The sequence below is a fragment of the Dermacentor silvarum genome, chromosome 10, assembly GCF_013339745.2.
Source record: "Dermacentor silvarum isolate Dsil-2018 chromosome 10, BIME_Dsil_1.4, whole genome shotgun sequence".
Classification (NCBI taxonomy): Eukaryota; Metazoa; Arthropoda; class Arachnida; order Ixodida; family Ixodidae; genus Dermacentor; species Dermacentor silvarum.
Window position 1 is genome coordinate 51,137,426 of NC_051163.1, and position 18,091 is coordinate 51,155,516.

General features: G+C 44.7%; 1 protein-coding gene across 1 annotated transcript in view; it reads left to right on the forward strand.

Annotated features, from left to right (window-relative positions):
* LOC119431528 (laminin subunit alpha-1-like) overlaps positions 1-18,091 on the forward strand; it is a 151,500-nt gene that overhangs the window by 123,952 nt on the left and 9,457 nt on the right. Inside the window, 5 exon segments of the mRNA XM_049657901.1 lie at positions 6,697-6,836; positions 8,959-9,147; positions 14,068-14,298; positions 15,789-15,984; positions 17,512-17,658. Of these exon segments, the coding sequence (XP_049513858.1) occupies positions 6,697-6,836; positions 8,959-9,147; positions 14,068-14,298; positions 15,789-15,984; positions 17,512-17,658 (903 nt within the window).

Sequence of the window (18,091 nt, forward strand, 5' to 3'; positions counted from 1 at the left end):
AGCGTTACGGTTACATGAGCTGCAGTTGGCGGGAAGTGCGAGAATCAGTCAGGGATCTTTTAATGCTATCGTGTTCCACTCTTAAAGGCGAAGCTTAAGCATCCTACAAGTTTTTTTCAAGCTATTCATCGCTGTGGCCCAGGGGCTGTGGCAGTTTTCTGTCAAGAACGAGGTCGTGAGTTCGATTGCCAGCTATAGCAGCCACATTATTCTTGGGAGCAGGAGTGCAAGTGCAAGGTCATGCACTTCGATTCAGACATTGCATCTCTTAAAGCCCACGTGTTGTTTTACTGTGGGAAGATTGCTTGATCAACTAACCTAGCTATAATAGTACGTAATAATAATGATAGCAACCTTTAAAAAATAGCTTCCCCACACCCATTCACACTTTCAGCCATGGCATTTAACATATATATTTACAACGATTATGCATGGTGAACCTGCAGTTTCAACACATGTATTCTAGGCAGTTGTGGCACATGAAGTGTGCAGTAATATTTCATTAATTTCACTGTTTTGTTACGCTTCTCAAGCTGCTATTTCAGCAGCTTTTAATTCCTGTTCTTGCATCTTTTTCACTGTTCCATTTTATTTGTTTTTTGTGTAACCACTATCGTTGTATGAGTACTGGATCATTGTATGTTTTGAGGTCATAAAATAATATCGAGGTTTATTTCAGCAGAATACGCAGCACATGCTAATTAGCGAGTGATGTAATCACAACAAATAACCGTCTTTCTCCCCCGCAGGGGCGTCTGCGCAAGCAGGCGTTTGGTGAGTTGCGCCACCACGTACCCGAGCACACGAGGGTTGGACCTTCCCACGCTTAACCGTGCGTGGCTTAGCCGTGTCCGGGGAAAAGGGGATCCTGGGGGTTGAGCCAATGCTGAGTGCTTGGACCTTTATGGCCCCTCGGCGGAGGCAACACACCCCTTTGGCCTCGGCTTCACGTAGACGGCACCCCCGGGCTGACCCACCCGGGGGAAATCGGTAGTTGCCTCTTCCTGTCCCCCTCTCCAATCTGCGTCTTTCCCTCTTTCTTTCAATCTTTCCTGTCTTCTCCTCTCTTCTATTTACTTCCGACTTTCCAGGCAGCGAGGGTTAACCTTGTGTGGTACAACCAACCTTGGCTGTACATATTTGGTTATAGCAGGAACGTACAGCTGGCGTCTGCATGACTTGCTTCCTATATGTCCTGCGGCGTCCCCTTGTTGGGCTCCATGGTGGGCGGCTGGCGTTTCTGCCGAAATTTAGATATACCTATGGATCGCGCTTTCCCCAAACTCCCTGATCGCCCCCAGAAACGGGGGCGCACCGAAGATATCTTCAAGTTTTTTGGCCACCAAATAGAGAATTTCCCGCGCTACCATGTAGTACACAGTGAAAGACCAGAGAAGACTGTGAGGATTATCTCACCGTTCCTCGTTTCCAAATGTATGACAGAAGCTATAGGCCCAGGCTACAAAGCAACTAAGTTGGCCAGCGGTGACCTCCTCTTGGAGCTCCGCGACAAAAAACAATATGAAAAGCTGCCTAAACTAGTCTCTTTCGGACAAATCCCAGTTACGGTCACCCCACACCGTACCATGAACACCATCCGTGGTGTAATCTCAGACGATGACATGATGGAGCTCACTGAGGAAGAACTTTTGGAAGGACTCAAAGAACAGAACGTGGTTAACGTAAAGCGAATTAAGATGAGGCGCGATGGAAAGGAAATTCAAACGAAACATGTTATTCTTACCTTTGGTTCTAGTGTGCTACCCGAGACCATTGAGGCCGGGTATGTCAAGATCCGTGTCAGGCCATACGTGCCTAACCCGCTCCGATGTTTTAAGTGCCAGCGATTCGGGCACAGTTCACAGAACTGCCGAGGCCGTCAGACTTGTGCAAAATGCAGTGCCAATGAACACCTTTCTGAAGCATGTCAAAACACTCTCCACTGCGTGAACTGTGATGGGGAGCACGCCGCATATTCACGGTCCTGCCCATCCTGGAAGAAGGAAAAGGAAATCGTCACCATCAAAGTCAAAGAAAATATTTCGTTCAAAGAGGCACGCAGGCGGGTGTCATACCTGCCAAAGAACACCTTTGCCGAAGTGGCGCGTCAGGGGGCAGCGTCGCAACGGCTTCCGGCGGCTGTCCGGCCCACACACAGTGAGCCGGCAGTGACGCCATCCGCCCCCTCGGCGGCTGCAGCTAGCGCTGCTCCGCCAATTCACAAGAAGGGGCCATCGACCTCCGGGCTGGTGGCCTCCAGGGCCTCGTCCCTCGAGGCGAGGCCTTCTCGTCAAAGCAACCGCTCGCAAGAGCGCGTGTCCAGCGCCTCACAAGAGGCGATGGACACAACAACCGGCCAGACGGCGCCACCAGCGCCTCAGGAGCGGCGAGAATCTCGCGACCGCTCCAAAAAAGAAAAAGCCCGCATCACAGGGCCCGACAAGGGCTCTGTAGCTTAAGTTAGTCTCCTATACACACAGCACAAAAAACACTTTCAACATGAATACACAAATAATACAGTGGAACGTCAGAGGACTCCTGCACAACCTCGATGACGTCAAAGAAATCCTACACAAGTTTAACCCGAAGGTGCTGTGTGTTCAGGAGACACACCTTAAACCTACACAATCAAACTTTCTCCGGCAATACGCCATTTTTCGTAAAGACCGCGATGACACAGTCGTGTCTTCCGGTGGTGTGGCTATTGTAGTCGATAGAGGTATTGCCTGCCGGGAATTAAAACTTCGTACGCCCCTAGAGGCAGTTGCTGTCCGAGGGGTGTTGTTTGATAAGCTGATCACTATCAGCTCTATATACATCCCTCCCAATTATCAACTACATAAAACTGAATTTCAAAACTACATAAATGAACTTCCGGAGCCATACATAGTTCTCGGAGATTTCAATGCACATAACACCTTGTGGGGAGACTCGCGTTGTGATGGAAGAGGTCGCCTAATTGAAAACTTCCTTTTTTCCTCGGGAGCATGTTTACTTAATAAGAAAGAGCCAACGTACTACAGCGTGGCGCATAATTCATACTCCTCCATAGATTTGAGTATCGTGTCGAGTACACTAATTCCGTACCTGCAGTGGTCCGTTCTGAAGAACCCCTTTGGGAGCGACCACTTTCCAATTATACTAAGCTTAACAAAACAAGATGTTTGCTCGCCACATGTTCCCCGATGGAAGGTTAACTCTGCTAACTGGCAACTTTTTAAAGAAATAACATATTTAGGCCGGGATGACATTGCCTCTCTTAACATAGACGATGCTGTGGCGTATATAACACGTTTTATCACTGACGCTGCAGAAAGGTGCATACAACAAACTAATGGACTAGCTAATAAGCGTCGCCTGCCTTGGTGGAACGAGGAATGCCAAAAAGCACGTAAAAATCAAAACAAGGCCTGGGGATTGTTTCGCAACTCCCCAACAGCCGAAAACTTGATTAATTTTAAACAAGCAAAATCGCAGGGCAGGAGAACGCGCAGACGTGCTAAAAGAGAGAGCTGGGAAAAGTACATCTCCAGCATAAACTCGTATACAGATGAAACGAAAGTCTGGAATAGGGTAAATAAATTAATAGGTCGGGAGTCACATCCCCTACCCTTAGTAAATAGCCAAGGTGATAGCCTGGAAGACCAGGCGGATAGTCTAGGCAAACACTTCGAATATGTATCGAGTGAATCGCACTATACACAATCTTTCCTGAAGTTCAAAGAACGCGAAGAGCGGCAGCCCCTTAATCGCAAAGGTTCATCAAATGAGGCTTACAATCAACCATTTAGCTTAGCCGAACTTAAAGCATCTCTCGCTTGTTGTAACAACTCGGCGCCAGGTGGCGATCGTATCATGTATGAAATGGTTAGATACCTACACCCTGAAACACTGAAAACACTCTTATCTCTGTTTAATGCCATGTGGGCGGCTGGGTGTATCCCGTCCTCATGGAAAGAAGCCATAGTCATCCCTATACTTAAACAAGGCAAAGACCCGTCCTTAGCCAGCAGCTACAGGCCAATAGCTCTAACGAGCTGCCTGTGCAAGCTGTATGAAAAAATGATAAACCGGCGTTTAATCAGTTTCCTAGAAAATAACAAAATACTAGACCCCTTCCAGTGTGGCTTCCGAGAAGGTAGGTCGACAATAGACCACCTTGTTCGCATCGAGGCAAACATCAGAGATGCATTTATTCATAAACAGTTTTTACTTTCTGTATTTATAGATTTAGAGAAAGCGTACGACACGACATGGCGCTTCGGAATTCTGCGAGATCTTTCTGGGATGGGGGTCCGCGGAAATATGTTTAACACAGTCGAAAGCTACTTGTCTAACCGCACGTTTCGCGTAAGAGTGGGCAATGTTTTATCTAGAACATTCACCCAGGAGGCTGGCGTGCCGCAAGGGGGTGTACTTAGCTGCACACTCTTCATTGTAAAAATGAACTCCCTGCATACAGTGATTCCACGCAGCATGTTTTATTCTGTGTACGTCGATGATGTGCAGATAGGTTTCAAATCATGTAACATCGCTATCTGTGAACGACAGGTGCAGCTTGGATTAAACAAATTGTCTAAATGGGCGGATGTAAATGGGTTCAAAATAAACGCACAGAAAAGTACATGCATACTCTTCTCAAACAAAAGAGGTGTGACACCGGTACCAAATCTCACGATCAATCGAGAGGAACTATCCGTGAGCAGTGAACACAAATTCCTGGGCATAATTCTGGACTCTAAGCTTACCTTCATCCCCCATCTTAAATATTTGAAGACAAAGTGTCTGAAGACTATGAACCTTTTAAAAATTCTCTCGCACACAACATGGGGTAGTGATCGAAAATGCCTCCTAAACTTGTACAACAGTCTTGTCCGCTCGCGCCTTGATTACGGAGCAATAGTTTATAACTCTGCAACGCCAAGTGCATTAAAAATACTAGACCCCGTTCACCATTTAGGTATCCGCCTCGCAACCGGTGCTTTCCGAACAAGCCCGATCCAGAGTCTCTATGTAGAGTCGAACCAGTGGTCACTCCATCTGCAGCGTTCATATAGCAGTTTCGTATATTTTCTGACAGTACAAGCAAACAACGAACATCCTTCTTATTCCACCATAAACGATATGACCGCCGCTGCACTCTTCCATAACCGACCTGCAGCGAGGAAACCGTTTTCTTTACGTGTAAGGAATCTTAGTGAGCAAATGGGTGTTCTAGTGCTTGAACATCGTCCTATGGCTCCTGCTAAATTGTTACCGCCGTGGCAGTGGCAGATCATAGAGTGCGACACATCGTTCGTAGAGGTCACGAAAGACGCTCCAGAGGCGCACATTAAAATGCATTTCCTAGAGCTTCAATCCAAGTACTCGTGTACAGAGTTTTACACGGACGCTTCTAGGTCACATGCCGGGGTTTATTATGCAGCCGTCGGCCCATCTTTTTCGGAATCCGGTGTGCTCCACCCGGAAACAAGTATCTTTACGGCTGAGGCCTATGCACTATTGTCAACTGTGAAGCATATAACGAAAACAAAACTTCAAAAAACAGTTATATTTACAGACTCTCTAAGCGTTGTGAAAGCCCTGATGTCACTCGGCAAACACAAAAATCCTGTACTCATTGAGCTCTATTCCACTCTATGCAGAGCGTATATATCCTACCAGCATGTCATTATATGCTGGGTGCCGGGCCATAGAGGCATTGAGGGTAATGTGCGAGCTGATCAAATGGCCACATCAGCTGCATTGCACACTAGTAATCCTACAGTAGCTGTTCCTGCAACAGACTTGAAGCCTTTCTTGCGAAAGAAGCTACGAAGCCACTGGCAGCGCTTGTGGGACGCTGAAACAAATAATAAACTTCACATGATTAAACCACAGTTAGGTTTCTGGCCCTCAGCTACGAAAACACGACGAATTGATGTCCTATTCTGTCGTCTCAGAATAGGACACACGTACGGCACCCACAATTTTTTGCTCACTGGTGATGAACCACCAACCTGTGGTAGATGTGGTGAGAGGCTGACCGTCCTCCATGTCCTCGTGGAGTGTCGTGAAGCCGAAGCCGAGAGAAGGAAACATTTTCCTGTAGCATACCGCTACAATATCCCTCTGCATCCCATGCTGTTTATTGGTGAAGAACCGCTTTTTAATGCCAAAGCAGTCCTCGATTTTTTTAATGATGTTGTGCTACATGTTATTAGCCCAATAAGTTCGTAGCGCATCCTCTCTCCAGAGGATGTTGCTGTGATAGTTTTTTATAGCACATGCCTCCAGGCCCTTGTGGTTCAAGGGCTCTGTTTAGGTAGTAGTGCTTCTTGCCAATTACTGTATCTTAAATATTTTAAATGTATAATTATTCTTTCTGAATGCATTCCTCATTTCATAGTACACATCATTAGTCATTGCCATGATTTTAGTACATCTATATTTTACGCACTTTACAGTGAAATTTTAGGCCCCTTTACAGCCATGTTTCATCTACTTCTCAGAATTCATTGCTCGACTGCACATTCACCAACACTGGCATGGCGCTCTTTGGCCATAACTGGCCCTTGCGCCATAAAACATCACACATCATCATCACCGTCTTTCTCGCCGTGCAATTTAAAGTGTGGTAACAGACAGTTGCACCGCTTTTGGTGCTCGGAGCACACCAGTGGCAGTAACCAAACCAAACCTGCTTGCTTTTTGCAGCACTACTATTCAGTGGCTCTGAAGGACGGTCACATTGAGCTACGCTTCAACGGCGGTGCCGGGGAAGTGGCCTCACGTTCGGAACAGCGCTACAACGACAACAAATTCCACACCATTACTGTCATCAAGAGGCATCGAAAGTAAGTTGGTCTTACTGCAGCCATTCTTTAGTATAACCAATCAAGGCACACACAGACTGTTTGCCCAAAGGAGTACTTGTGCAAAATTTTTCTGTTGCGTTTTCTTTTTTGCTTTTTTTTAGGTAGCTGTCAATGTCATAATTTTGCTACAAAGCCTTAGTTTCTCGAGTGCACCACAAATAATTAATTACCGTACCTTTTATGTACGCGTTCAAAATTCCTGCCTAATTTTGACTTGAAAAAGGATAATATTCATGTCACTGGAAGTGAACGTAGTGGTCATGTGGTATCGCAAACAACCAAAGAGTGTGCTAGTCAGCTTAGTGCGGTGGTTGAAGGCTGTGCAATGACTGTTACCAAGACTATTTAAAGCAGAAATTTGGGCTAGTTGGTTGTAACTGAACTTAGACATCGTAACAAGTCTCTACTTGTCTGTTCTTTGTGTTCCCGTCCATCAGCGCTTGTTACGATGTCTAAGTTCTGTTACCAAGAGCTGCCAAGTCAGCCCTTCCAATTGTGTGCTTTTCTTGAAAACCAATGAGAACCCACTGTCCCCTCTTGTGCTGTGGAGTGCTGAATCTACTCGGCTTGTCAGTGGCGCACCGACGGGGGGGGATTCGGGGGTTGGAACCCCCCCCTGAGGCCGACTTAACCCCCCCCCTTTTGTTTAACCCCTTTTCTTTCCTTACGCATTTGAGTACTGCAACTAAGATGTAAGACGTGCAATCGTCTGCACACTCGCAAAAAGCGCATTTTATTGACAATTTCCCGAGAAGAAATCGAAATTAGTGCTGTTTAGACGGTATTGGCAAACTGTCAACCCCCCCCTGGCAGAGATCCTGGGTGCGCTACTGCGGCTTGTGGTAGAACTTTCATAGTGTGCGTGTGTGGACATAAGTCATTTCTGGTACCATGAGACTGCTACAATAGGTTTTGAATTTCAATGATGTGATAGGCATTATTTTTTCACACCTGGAACCGCGCTGCACTTGTTGCACATTTTGAACTGGTTGCATGGACAGGTAATGTAATGAATTATTTTTTGTGCTCTCAAGAAATTGAGACTCCGTAGCGTAATTAGTGCTTTGATGGCTATTCAAGAAAGCAACAAAAACGAAACGGAACATTTTTCATCAGCACTCCTTTAAAGTAAAGTAGACACAGTTGTTGTACTCATGTGTGAGCTGTTTCTATTCTTATTTGTGCATAGCAAACCTTGCTGAACAGTTTACTGAGCTTGGATGTTCATTAGCCTCTTGTGTTTTTCTTTTTCTTTTTTTTTTCTGCTGAAAGAAGAATATCTGAAATGGAATTTAAGTGTTTATATGCATGGGAAGAGCACTCGAACATACTTTCACTCTGTTTTCTGCCACAAGGGAGAAATTACTTGACTCATTGCAAAAAAGCAAAATAAGTCTTAGGTGCACAAACATGCCTCTATAGCTTTATTTTCTCTCATTGTATGTCTTTTGACTTACAACTTAGTCGCGTGTTTTCACTCTTTCAAAACAGTTTGCAACACAGAGGCGGAGCTCTTTGTAGAGCTCGGTTTTTCAAATGCGGGATCCTTGCACACGTGATATATCTTGTCATCTGACAAATAGTACATCATATTGAAATTCAGGTGTCATTTAAGATTCCTGTCTTGACTTAAGACCTTAAAACCAATACTATGTAGCGAAAGTGTGGTGACTGGCTAGGAGAGATTGAGGGGCAGTGCATCTGGGCTGGCTTTATTGTATGTACAAGTAGGGGCCAAGGACACAGGAGGGCATTGGTGCTCTTAATTGACTCAAAAGGTTTGCATTAGCCCAAGGTTTTCGGTGATCCCTGGTTTAGACAACTATGTATGTTGTTGATTTTGGATGCAGGATCAATGGAGTTGAATTTCCAACAGTGGCAGCTACATTACGTATGGTGTGAACTAAATGGAAAAACACCAGTGTAATGAGTCTCCTGCACCTCATTGATCAATTACAGATGGCCAAAATTAGTTTGAAGCCTTTGACTGTAACATCTCTTATAACGCACTTGTTGGTTTGGGACATCAGTTCATCTCAATTACGTTGGCTGACCTTCAGAGCTGCTAGGCACAAGAAACCAATGCCCAATGTCTGCGCAGGATTCAGGTGAATGTGGACGACGCTGAAATAGACAGCCTGCGGTTGCCGAAGGGCACGGGCGACATTGAAGGTCCTAGCCTGGGAGGCCTCTTCTTCGGGGGCGTCCGAGGTGGCACCGCCATAGGTGACCAGGCGGCTACTCGGGACCACTTTGTGGGTACCATCAAGGATGCGGTCTTCAATGATGTGTGAGTATCTGGAGTTTTCGAGACAGAAAGAAGCGCTGTTTCTGTCTGCTGCCCTTCTTTCCGTCCACCTCTTGTGCCCTAATTCTTGAATGGGCCCTGAAACACCTTTTTCTCTTTTAAACTGAGCAACACGCCGGAATGAGCACGATGCCTTTCAAGGAATATGTTCTCAAATATATTTTTGAACAAGGCCTAATATTCATGGAGATATATTGAGTGATGTTTATTTTCCCCGTTTTCCCTCATCTCATCGGTTCCTATCAGCCTGGATGATGCTGGTCGCAGTGCTTTGCTTATAACCTCTTCCTTTCATATATTTTTTTCACAGTGCACTTGTGACGACCCTTTCAGGCTTGTGTCTGACAAAGCCACTTGAGTGCAACAAAGGTGCATTGACAGGATGGGCGCGACACATTAACAACTGCTGTTTCCCTGTTCCTTAGAAAAATCTGGAAGCCTATGCAGGCTTGTGCGCAATGGCTAGTATCTGAGGGCTGTTGTGCTTCACGGAACATCATCACTACTGACTTTGCTTTAGATGAAAAAAAAAAACAAGAAAGAAAATGCAGGAATTTGAAAACCACAGGAGAGAGGAAGCAATCTGTTATGCAAGGTTGTAGGTTCCCCGTTGCATGGAACTGGCTTGCATGTGCACAGCAATTTTTTGTCCCCAGATTGGGAACATTTTCTTATGATGTTCATAAAATGTTACAGTGCCTTTTTAATGATTTGTGTGCAACCAGCTAACTCGACCTCAGGTTATGTTAAAAGGAATGGTTTTGCATGTGAGCTTGGGTAGGTTGTCATGCAAAAGATGTTCAGGGAAGATCAGCCACTAGGAACAAGTTTCCGACTGACTTTCGGCATCGGTGCCGACCGGCAGGCGCGTAGCCAGAGGGGGGGGGGGCTGATGAGGCTTCAGCCCCCCCCCCCCCAAAATTTTTTCGTGCTGGCATGGCACCGCCGACCAAAACTACCACTGACGCAGGTAATCATTCTGGATTTTGTCTACAATGTCTTTTTCACACTCTAAAAGACATTTCGGCACGAACATTGCTAACCCGGGCTGGATTTCGTGACAATGCCCTTGCACCTGGAGTCACGTAACGCAAGGAGCCCCAACCGAGCACAAACTTTCAAGGGTTTTTCGATAGTGAGCGGGCACGTTGCGGCATCTCGCAGCGGCCGCAGAATCTATGGAGCGCATGGATTTAAATTACGAAACTTTATGGGTATAAAGTTCTCATAAAATTTTGACGCGAAAGGTGCACTGACATTACCAAAGGCGTGCTTTAAAAGATTTTCCATTCTGGAACTTTATGGGGTTAATGTTCTTATAAACTTGGGCCAACATGCGCGCACTGGAGCCCTCGTGTCCAAGCCGTTCCAGAAATGGAAGCACGCGCTCGCAATCTTCTACACACAAGAAAATACTAAATATCACCGTGACTGTCAGCTATCAGCTGATAATTTTCTCCAAAGATTTTCAGGAAGCGTGCCCAATGTGATCGATCAGCTGGGCCAGGGCAGGCAAAGTAAAATATGGGAAAACAGAAGAAAGTAAATGGCCTACTATTGAGAATTTTTTTTTTTTTGCGGGCTACAAGGTCTGGCTCTCCGTGGCCACAGGGGCAGTGGCCCTATGGATTTAAGCATAGCCCCCCTGAAAATGCAGGTATTTTCAGAGCGCTTCTTCGCATGCGAGCTGATTGTGGAGATACATATCTGAAGAACCATTTGGAAGGTTGCCCCAGTAATGCCTCGTATTTAGGCCCAGATCCGCAAAACCTAATTATAGAAATTTGAGGTGAAATTATCAAAGAAAGCCTATAGATGCAAAAGCAGGCTGCTTCTCCATACTTCCTGACGAAACGACGGACATGGCTGGAATCGAACAGCCTACTGTTTGTGCAAGGTACGTAAACAAGGATGCCAACGACATTGAGGGAGTGTTTTAGGTTTTAGCACCGGAATAAATGCCCAGCTCTCATTGCCACTGCAGGTTCTATGTAAATGTGTAAATAATACTGCAGATTCTAGTCACCCTTCCAGTGACCACTGCTAGCGCAGAGAGAATATTTTTGAACTAGGGTTTACTAAAAAACTACTTGCGCTCTACAATGTCTGTGGAACCCATGGTTAGGCTGGCGCTTCTATACACCCACAGAGATGTCGGCATCAACGTGTCCGAAGTCATTGACCGCTTCGCTCAACTTCCCCGCCTAGAGAAGTTTGTCCTGTAGATAGCGAAGCAGCAAAAATCAATGCAAGTAAAAAGCTATGTTCCGTCAGGTCCATAAGCTTTTAATTATGAAAATGTATGACTGTTCATTAGCTTTTAAAACCGCAGAAATTTTAGCCGTTTATTCTAGCAGTTAGCATCATGATCAAAATTATCAAGCGAATACAAAAATTACGAGGACATCAATAAGCAATTTTGACTGACCTTGATCATTGAAACCCCGGCCCACGCGGCGTTTGCCAAAAACACACTCGGATATTGGATAGTTCAACTTGCCGCATCATCTGTGGCTTTCGTTTGTCCTTTTCTTTCCTTTTTAGCTACCTGCTTTTATTTCTTTTTTGAAATGAAGCAATACCCTCCTTTAATTTTGGGTGCAGAATAATTGTTGGCGCGGTGCAGGCATTTAAATTAAACATTTTCGAACGGATTTCTGCATTATTCCTCTATTACTCTACCCATATGGCGCTGTCGCAACCGCCGCATGGCCCGAGTACATATCACGATTTCTGCGATCATAGTTTTGTTCTTGCCTGGATCGTCTGTCTTTCTGTGCGCAAAGTTTGCTATCTGTGACTGCGCAACATGTTTATTTGTCTTGTTTGACGCATTATATGCAGTGACGTTTGCTTAAATACGTAGATTTATTGCAGACTTATACGTATCTTTATATATCTTGTTGCGAGGTTTTTTGTATACAAGCAGTGAACTTTGTTTCCAGCGACTCTTTTTTGCCCCTTAGCGAGTTGTATCTTTGCATTTATTTTTTCTATTCTATCTTCGCATTTCTAATGTATATTTTTCAGAACTCCTACTTTTTATTGGTACTCACTGTTGCGAGTATAATCTCGGTGTAATTGTAATACACGACCGGTTACAGCTGCTCCTGCGCAATCTATTGCACTGAAGGACAGCGTTATTGAGGTTCTTCCTGGCCGTTGCATATGTACAAAAATGTGAACAAGGTTCTTGAATGACAAAGATTCATCAAAATATTTCTCCTCAACTTATTCATTTCTTGGCCTTTACGTTTTTCATATCAGCTGCACACACCATTTTGCTGGTTTCGAACTGATATAGTTGTAAAGTTCGTGTGATATTTTCTTTACTTATTAAATAGACAAAAGAAAATACGGACGCATTGATATCGGTTACTTCTGCCACAATTTTTGGGACATACGAATATATACTTTTATGAAAAAATACATATTTTACTTGACAGTGCATAGCATTCAATAATTCGTGTGCAGCAGGTAATATACAATGGCATTGGCAATGCAGTTATTGTATATGCATTTGATCCCTCAACAAATTCTATAAGGAGGAGGCCGCGCCGTAACCTGAGCCCCCCCCGAACGGAATTTCTGGCTACGCCACTGCCGACCAGCGTCACTTGGCGATGGCCGACGTCGCTTGGCTTTCATACATTGCTACCCTCTTCGGGCGTTGGCACTGTGGTCTGGTTTGGGCAGGCTTCGACGTCAAACGAGTGTCGCTGCCAGTGCTGTGTTGTTCTTGATGATGCAAGCCTCCTGACGCCAGCCAGCCCAGGCGGCAAAAATGTTGGGGTGTTAATCTCAATTTTCTCACTGCTAATGTTTCAGTTTTTCCTTCTGACATTTTTGTTCATGAGTTCATGAGCAATGTGTGAGCTAAAGCATCAGTCTGGTATCTCAATGTTCATGAATGAAATAGGAGAATTTGCGTTCTGTGAGACACACTATTTCACATGTGGTTGTTAAGGTTTCATTGTTTTATTCATATATGAGCTTATGCACCCTCTCTGCAGAACTGTTTCATAGCTTGACTCTGTACTTGTTAAAGCCATCATTTCTTTCCCTATTAGGTGTACTTCCAAGTCAAAATGCATGCAGGTTTGTAAACATGATAACTTTCTGAAGAAGGAGCGAATGTTGGCTCCTGTTTACTAGTACAAAGCTGAACATTATGCACAGTATTTGGATGAGGTTAGTGCATGTTCTCCTGTTAACTTGTGCATAGTGAATGTGCTCTTGTTTATGCTGCAGTGTTTATTTTGTTTGCATGTTAATTTACAAGCTGCACAATCCATCTCTGTATGAAAGCAACTACCCCTATGCAGGCTTCTTGCTACATACACATATATACCGAATACATGAATACACGAATATATACCGCAACCATGGATATAATGTGGGGCAGCACTTGCCTACTGAGTTCTGAAAAAATGAAAAATATGAAACGCTGCAGCTGTATAATGTGACCTGATGTAGGTCACAGCAGCCATAGCCAGAGACTTTGGAAATCGGTCAGGACTCTTAAAAATACTACACTTTAACAAGTTCCAGTAAGCTGTTTGTTCTATGCATTTTCTCTCTGTGCCTCCTTCTAACCTCTCGTTAGTGGCGCGACCTAACGAAGTCAAGCGTTCGCAGAGCTTGCTTTGTTGTTTCGTATGCACCTTGCGTGTGCACTGCCTTGCATTTTAGGTGTGTCGGGAAGCCTACTCACGGATGATTTCACAAGGTTTAGAGTTGGCCAAGGTAAACGAATGCTGTGCATTGAACAAAAGTAATCTTAATTTTTTATACACAGTTCTTTAGTAAAGCATGAGGTGCTATCTTTGTCCAGAAATTATGAGTTTAAAAAAAGAGCATGCAGTTCATGGTTAACTGAATGCACTGATGCTTCTTGCATAGCCTCCTGGGCTTCAACTTCCCGGTGTCACACGAAGATGCCGGCATCGGACGGCTGCTGAAGCGCCCGCGTCCCATGCCACCCGAGCATGACCGAATGGCCGTCCTCACGGAGCAGGAGCTCGACCAGTGCTCGGACCAACCACCACACGACTTGCACGACAAGGCCGTCAAGTTTGGGGACACTCTCAACAGCCACGTGATGTTGTACGATGCCATCGAGTTCAGAAACAAGTGAGAACCTGTTGTTTTGCTGTGAACGGTACTTGTGAGCCGAAAGTGTCTGTTAATTACTTCATGTGTCTGTTCGCTCCATCGCTCGTCTGCCACGGAGGAGATGGTCTGGGCCGTGCAGAACGACGCACAGTGCAGTGCGTCATTCTTCAATCTGTGATTATTCTGCCATTACTTTAAGTGCATTGTAAGTGCATTTAAGTGCTCCAAGTGCATTCTGTGTGCACTCTAAGTGCATAGATTTCGAACACATGAGCAGTACAAGTGTTGGAAAACAATGTGATCCTTATGCGCAGATCTTGGGGGGACATGCCTGACATGAATTAAGTGGTCAAGAGCCTGACAATTGTCTAAATGGGGCAATTCAAGCAAGGGGGGGGGTGATTAGGGTGTTCGCACACATGTGCTGTACAAAGAACAGCTTTTTGGCCATACTTGGCCCTTGCGCCACAAAACACTACATTCATCAAAGAGCGCTACCCAGTGCAGATTTGGGGTTTCTTTCTAGTGCAGTAAAAAGTAAGGCATTCCAGATTGCTATCAGCAACGATTGAGTTCACTAATCACTAATCAGTTTCTGGAATTTGTTATCTTTGGTTTCATTTATCATTGTTGCAGCTTACCACTTGGAATGAAACATAGTAACACAGTTGGCTTGGGCCTTGTGTATTGCAGTGTAGTGGTTTTATCTCACGGGATGTTATCTTATAGCTAGGTGGTGAGTCTGAGTGATGTGGAGTGAAATAAACTGTGGAACAATTCGTTCACATTTAAATTTTACCATGATGCGAACCACTTGACATGCCAGTGCTTTTGCAAACCGCATCTGTCTATATTTCACTGCTATTGCTACATGCCAATCTTGCACCCTCATGTTCTCATGAACATTTCAGTCAGTTACAGTACATTGTAAAAAAAAAAAAGAGTAAATGTGTGCGGCTCTTTACACTTTAATACTAACTTCTTCAGGCATGTGAGAGATGAGAAATACTATCTCCTGTAGATAAAATATTAGTGTGCATGTGCAATGCATAAGGAAGCACAGTGTCAAATCACGAATGATGTTTAGGTGTAGTGACAAAGCATCATACAATCTTCGACAAAGAAAGACACAACTTAGAGGTTAACGCATAGATGTCGAGTTCCCGCACATGGCTATAGTGATGCTTATCTTAGTGAAAAATGTTCAGAAGCTTTTGTCATTTATTAATTTCCCCTATTCTTTTCTTTCACATTTGTGAGTGACGTTCTTCCTACGACTATGTTCAATTTGTGCATGAATTTTGTGGCGTATACCTGCAGGCCGAGGGAAGCTTCAACATTGGCAATATCACGTTGCAGCTTTCATTATTGCTCTTTTGTTTCTTATCAAAATTTGATAAACTGCAGGCAGTAGATTGTATCTGTTATTTTGTTGTTTTGAGAGACAATTAACTTTCAGTCTGCAATTGCCTTTTTTCAAAAACTGTGCTTTCGCTGCCACGGTGCAGCTTTAACGTGAGCCTGGAGCTGCGGACATACTACCCCAACGGAGTGCTGCTGCTTGCCCAAGCCGGTTCCCAGAATCGGCAGTTTGCTCTTGTCCTGTCTGGAGGCCGAGTCTTGCTCGAAATCACAGAGAGGATGGAGAGGATGCCAAAGAAGCTCCACAGCCATGGTGGCCTTAATGACGGCGAGTGGCATCACGTAAGTCTGGCAACAAATCATTAATCTTATAACTGGAAAGATTCAGCACAAATTGTGGAGGCAAGACTTTAATGAAAGAGACATCAGAACGATGTAATCGAACAATGTAGGAAGAATCGTCTTGTTACTACTGCAAGTTCAGATAATTCCGGCGCCGATGGCATGGTGACCAAACAAACGAATGCCAAATGGTATTCAAGATGAGAATATCTGGTCTCACAAGGTGTGCAACGGTATTTATAGCAGAATGACATGTGTGCTTTGATTAGCCAGTCTTTGAGCGGGTTTTTGAACCTAGTTTTGAGCCAGTCTTTGAACCTGTGTTTTGATCGGACCAGTAGTGGAATGCGGCTCCTTGCTCACATGACTGAGGCATCAGGTTCGGGCTGTGATGTTTAATTTGGAATGCTCATACTAATCTAGAGAAATGTGGGATTTGGGCATGCAAATTTGTGTAATGTTCTGTCCTGAAAGAGTGTAATTTGACACTCGTGGTTTAATATGGATGACCAGTTAGTCATCATTTGGCTGACGTATATGTATAACATCAGCCTAAGTTTGTGCACGTTTTCGGTATCCCATTCACAGCACAGAATGATACAAGCAGGTCACATCATGCCCAATGCTGATTGAGTCAAGGGTGCGTGGTAATATTTGCACTGTCATGCCAATTTTCTTTAGAGTTTACTACTCAGGAAAGCATTGTAGTGCGACCTTTAGTAATCATGATTCAAACATACCTCATTACTAATTATTATTTACTTACAGTCATGAAACACTCGTCAAAGAGCCTTGTGAAATGAAACTAATAATGCCTATCATGTCTGTAGGTTGTGTGTAAGTCGTACTTTACGAACTTTCTGACACATATGAGAAATTCAGTTAGTTCAATAATGCACTTGTGCTAGGCGGAGGGCGTACCAAAGTGAGCATATATGCTGTGTTAACGGTACCACCACCTAGCGGTCACGGCGACTCGGACAGACCTCGAACGGCACCTGGAAAAGGGCTTTATCTTTCAGTTTCCGCACAACAGATTTATGTTTTCTCGTATATTTCGAATAACAATCCAAAGCTATCACGTCTGCAGCTTGTGTGTAAGTCATACTTTAAGCATTTTCTGACGCAATTTACTTTTAAACAGTAATTTGGTTCAGTAAGGCAACTGCACTTGGCGGAAGGCCTAGAAGAATGAGGATGCACGTTGCACTTACGCACACATGCGTACGTCGCTTGTGGTGGTGGTGCTTGTGTCACGTCGTCTAACGTCAGTTAGGGTGGTGGTACTTGTCTAACGTACGCACCAGCTTCACTATTCATCCACTTTCACAGGGCGGAATGGAGGCGGATTTTTTTTTTTTTTTGAGGAGGAAACACTTTATTAAAGACCCGAAATGAATGCGCAAAACACTGTTTCGACCGATAGCTTAATAGCTAGTAGCCGGTCCAATATTGACTTTGCATACAGGTTATGTTACAGGTTTTGGTACCTAAACCAGAAAACTCACGTGCACATTGCTCTGACAGGTTGGCCTTTCGAAGGAGGGCTCCCGACTGGCACTGTCCGTGGACGACAAGGCGGCATTGAAGTTGCAGGTGCACAAGCGAATGCCCTTCCGCAGCCCGCTATACGTCGGCGGCATTGCGCCACGCCTCTCCGTCCCTGAAGATCTCGTGAGTGTGGCGGATGCCTTGCTCATGTTCTGACATACTGTCTCAAGACAGTCACAACGCAGCTACCTTTACTGAGGTGAAAGCCTTATATGTCTCATCAGTCGGTTGACCTTGAGCGAAAATGCATTGACGACACGAAAGGTACGAAAAGGCTACGAACCCGAGACCTTTGATGGGAGTCGAACCCATGACCTTTGGTGTTAATGAAGGTGAAGATAATTAAAGCACAGTTAATTAAGGCACTCAAACCCACGACCTTGGGTGGGAGTCGAACCCTCAATCTTTGGAATTAGGAGGGATGACTAAGCGAAGTCCACTAAGTGAATTAAGGGGGATGACTAAGCGAATTAAGAGGGGTTAGTAAGCGAATTAAGAGAGATGACTTGGTGAAGTAGACTAAGTGGATTAAGGGGGATGTGTACGTCATATGTCC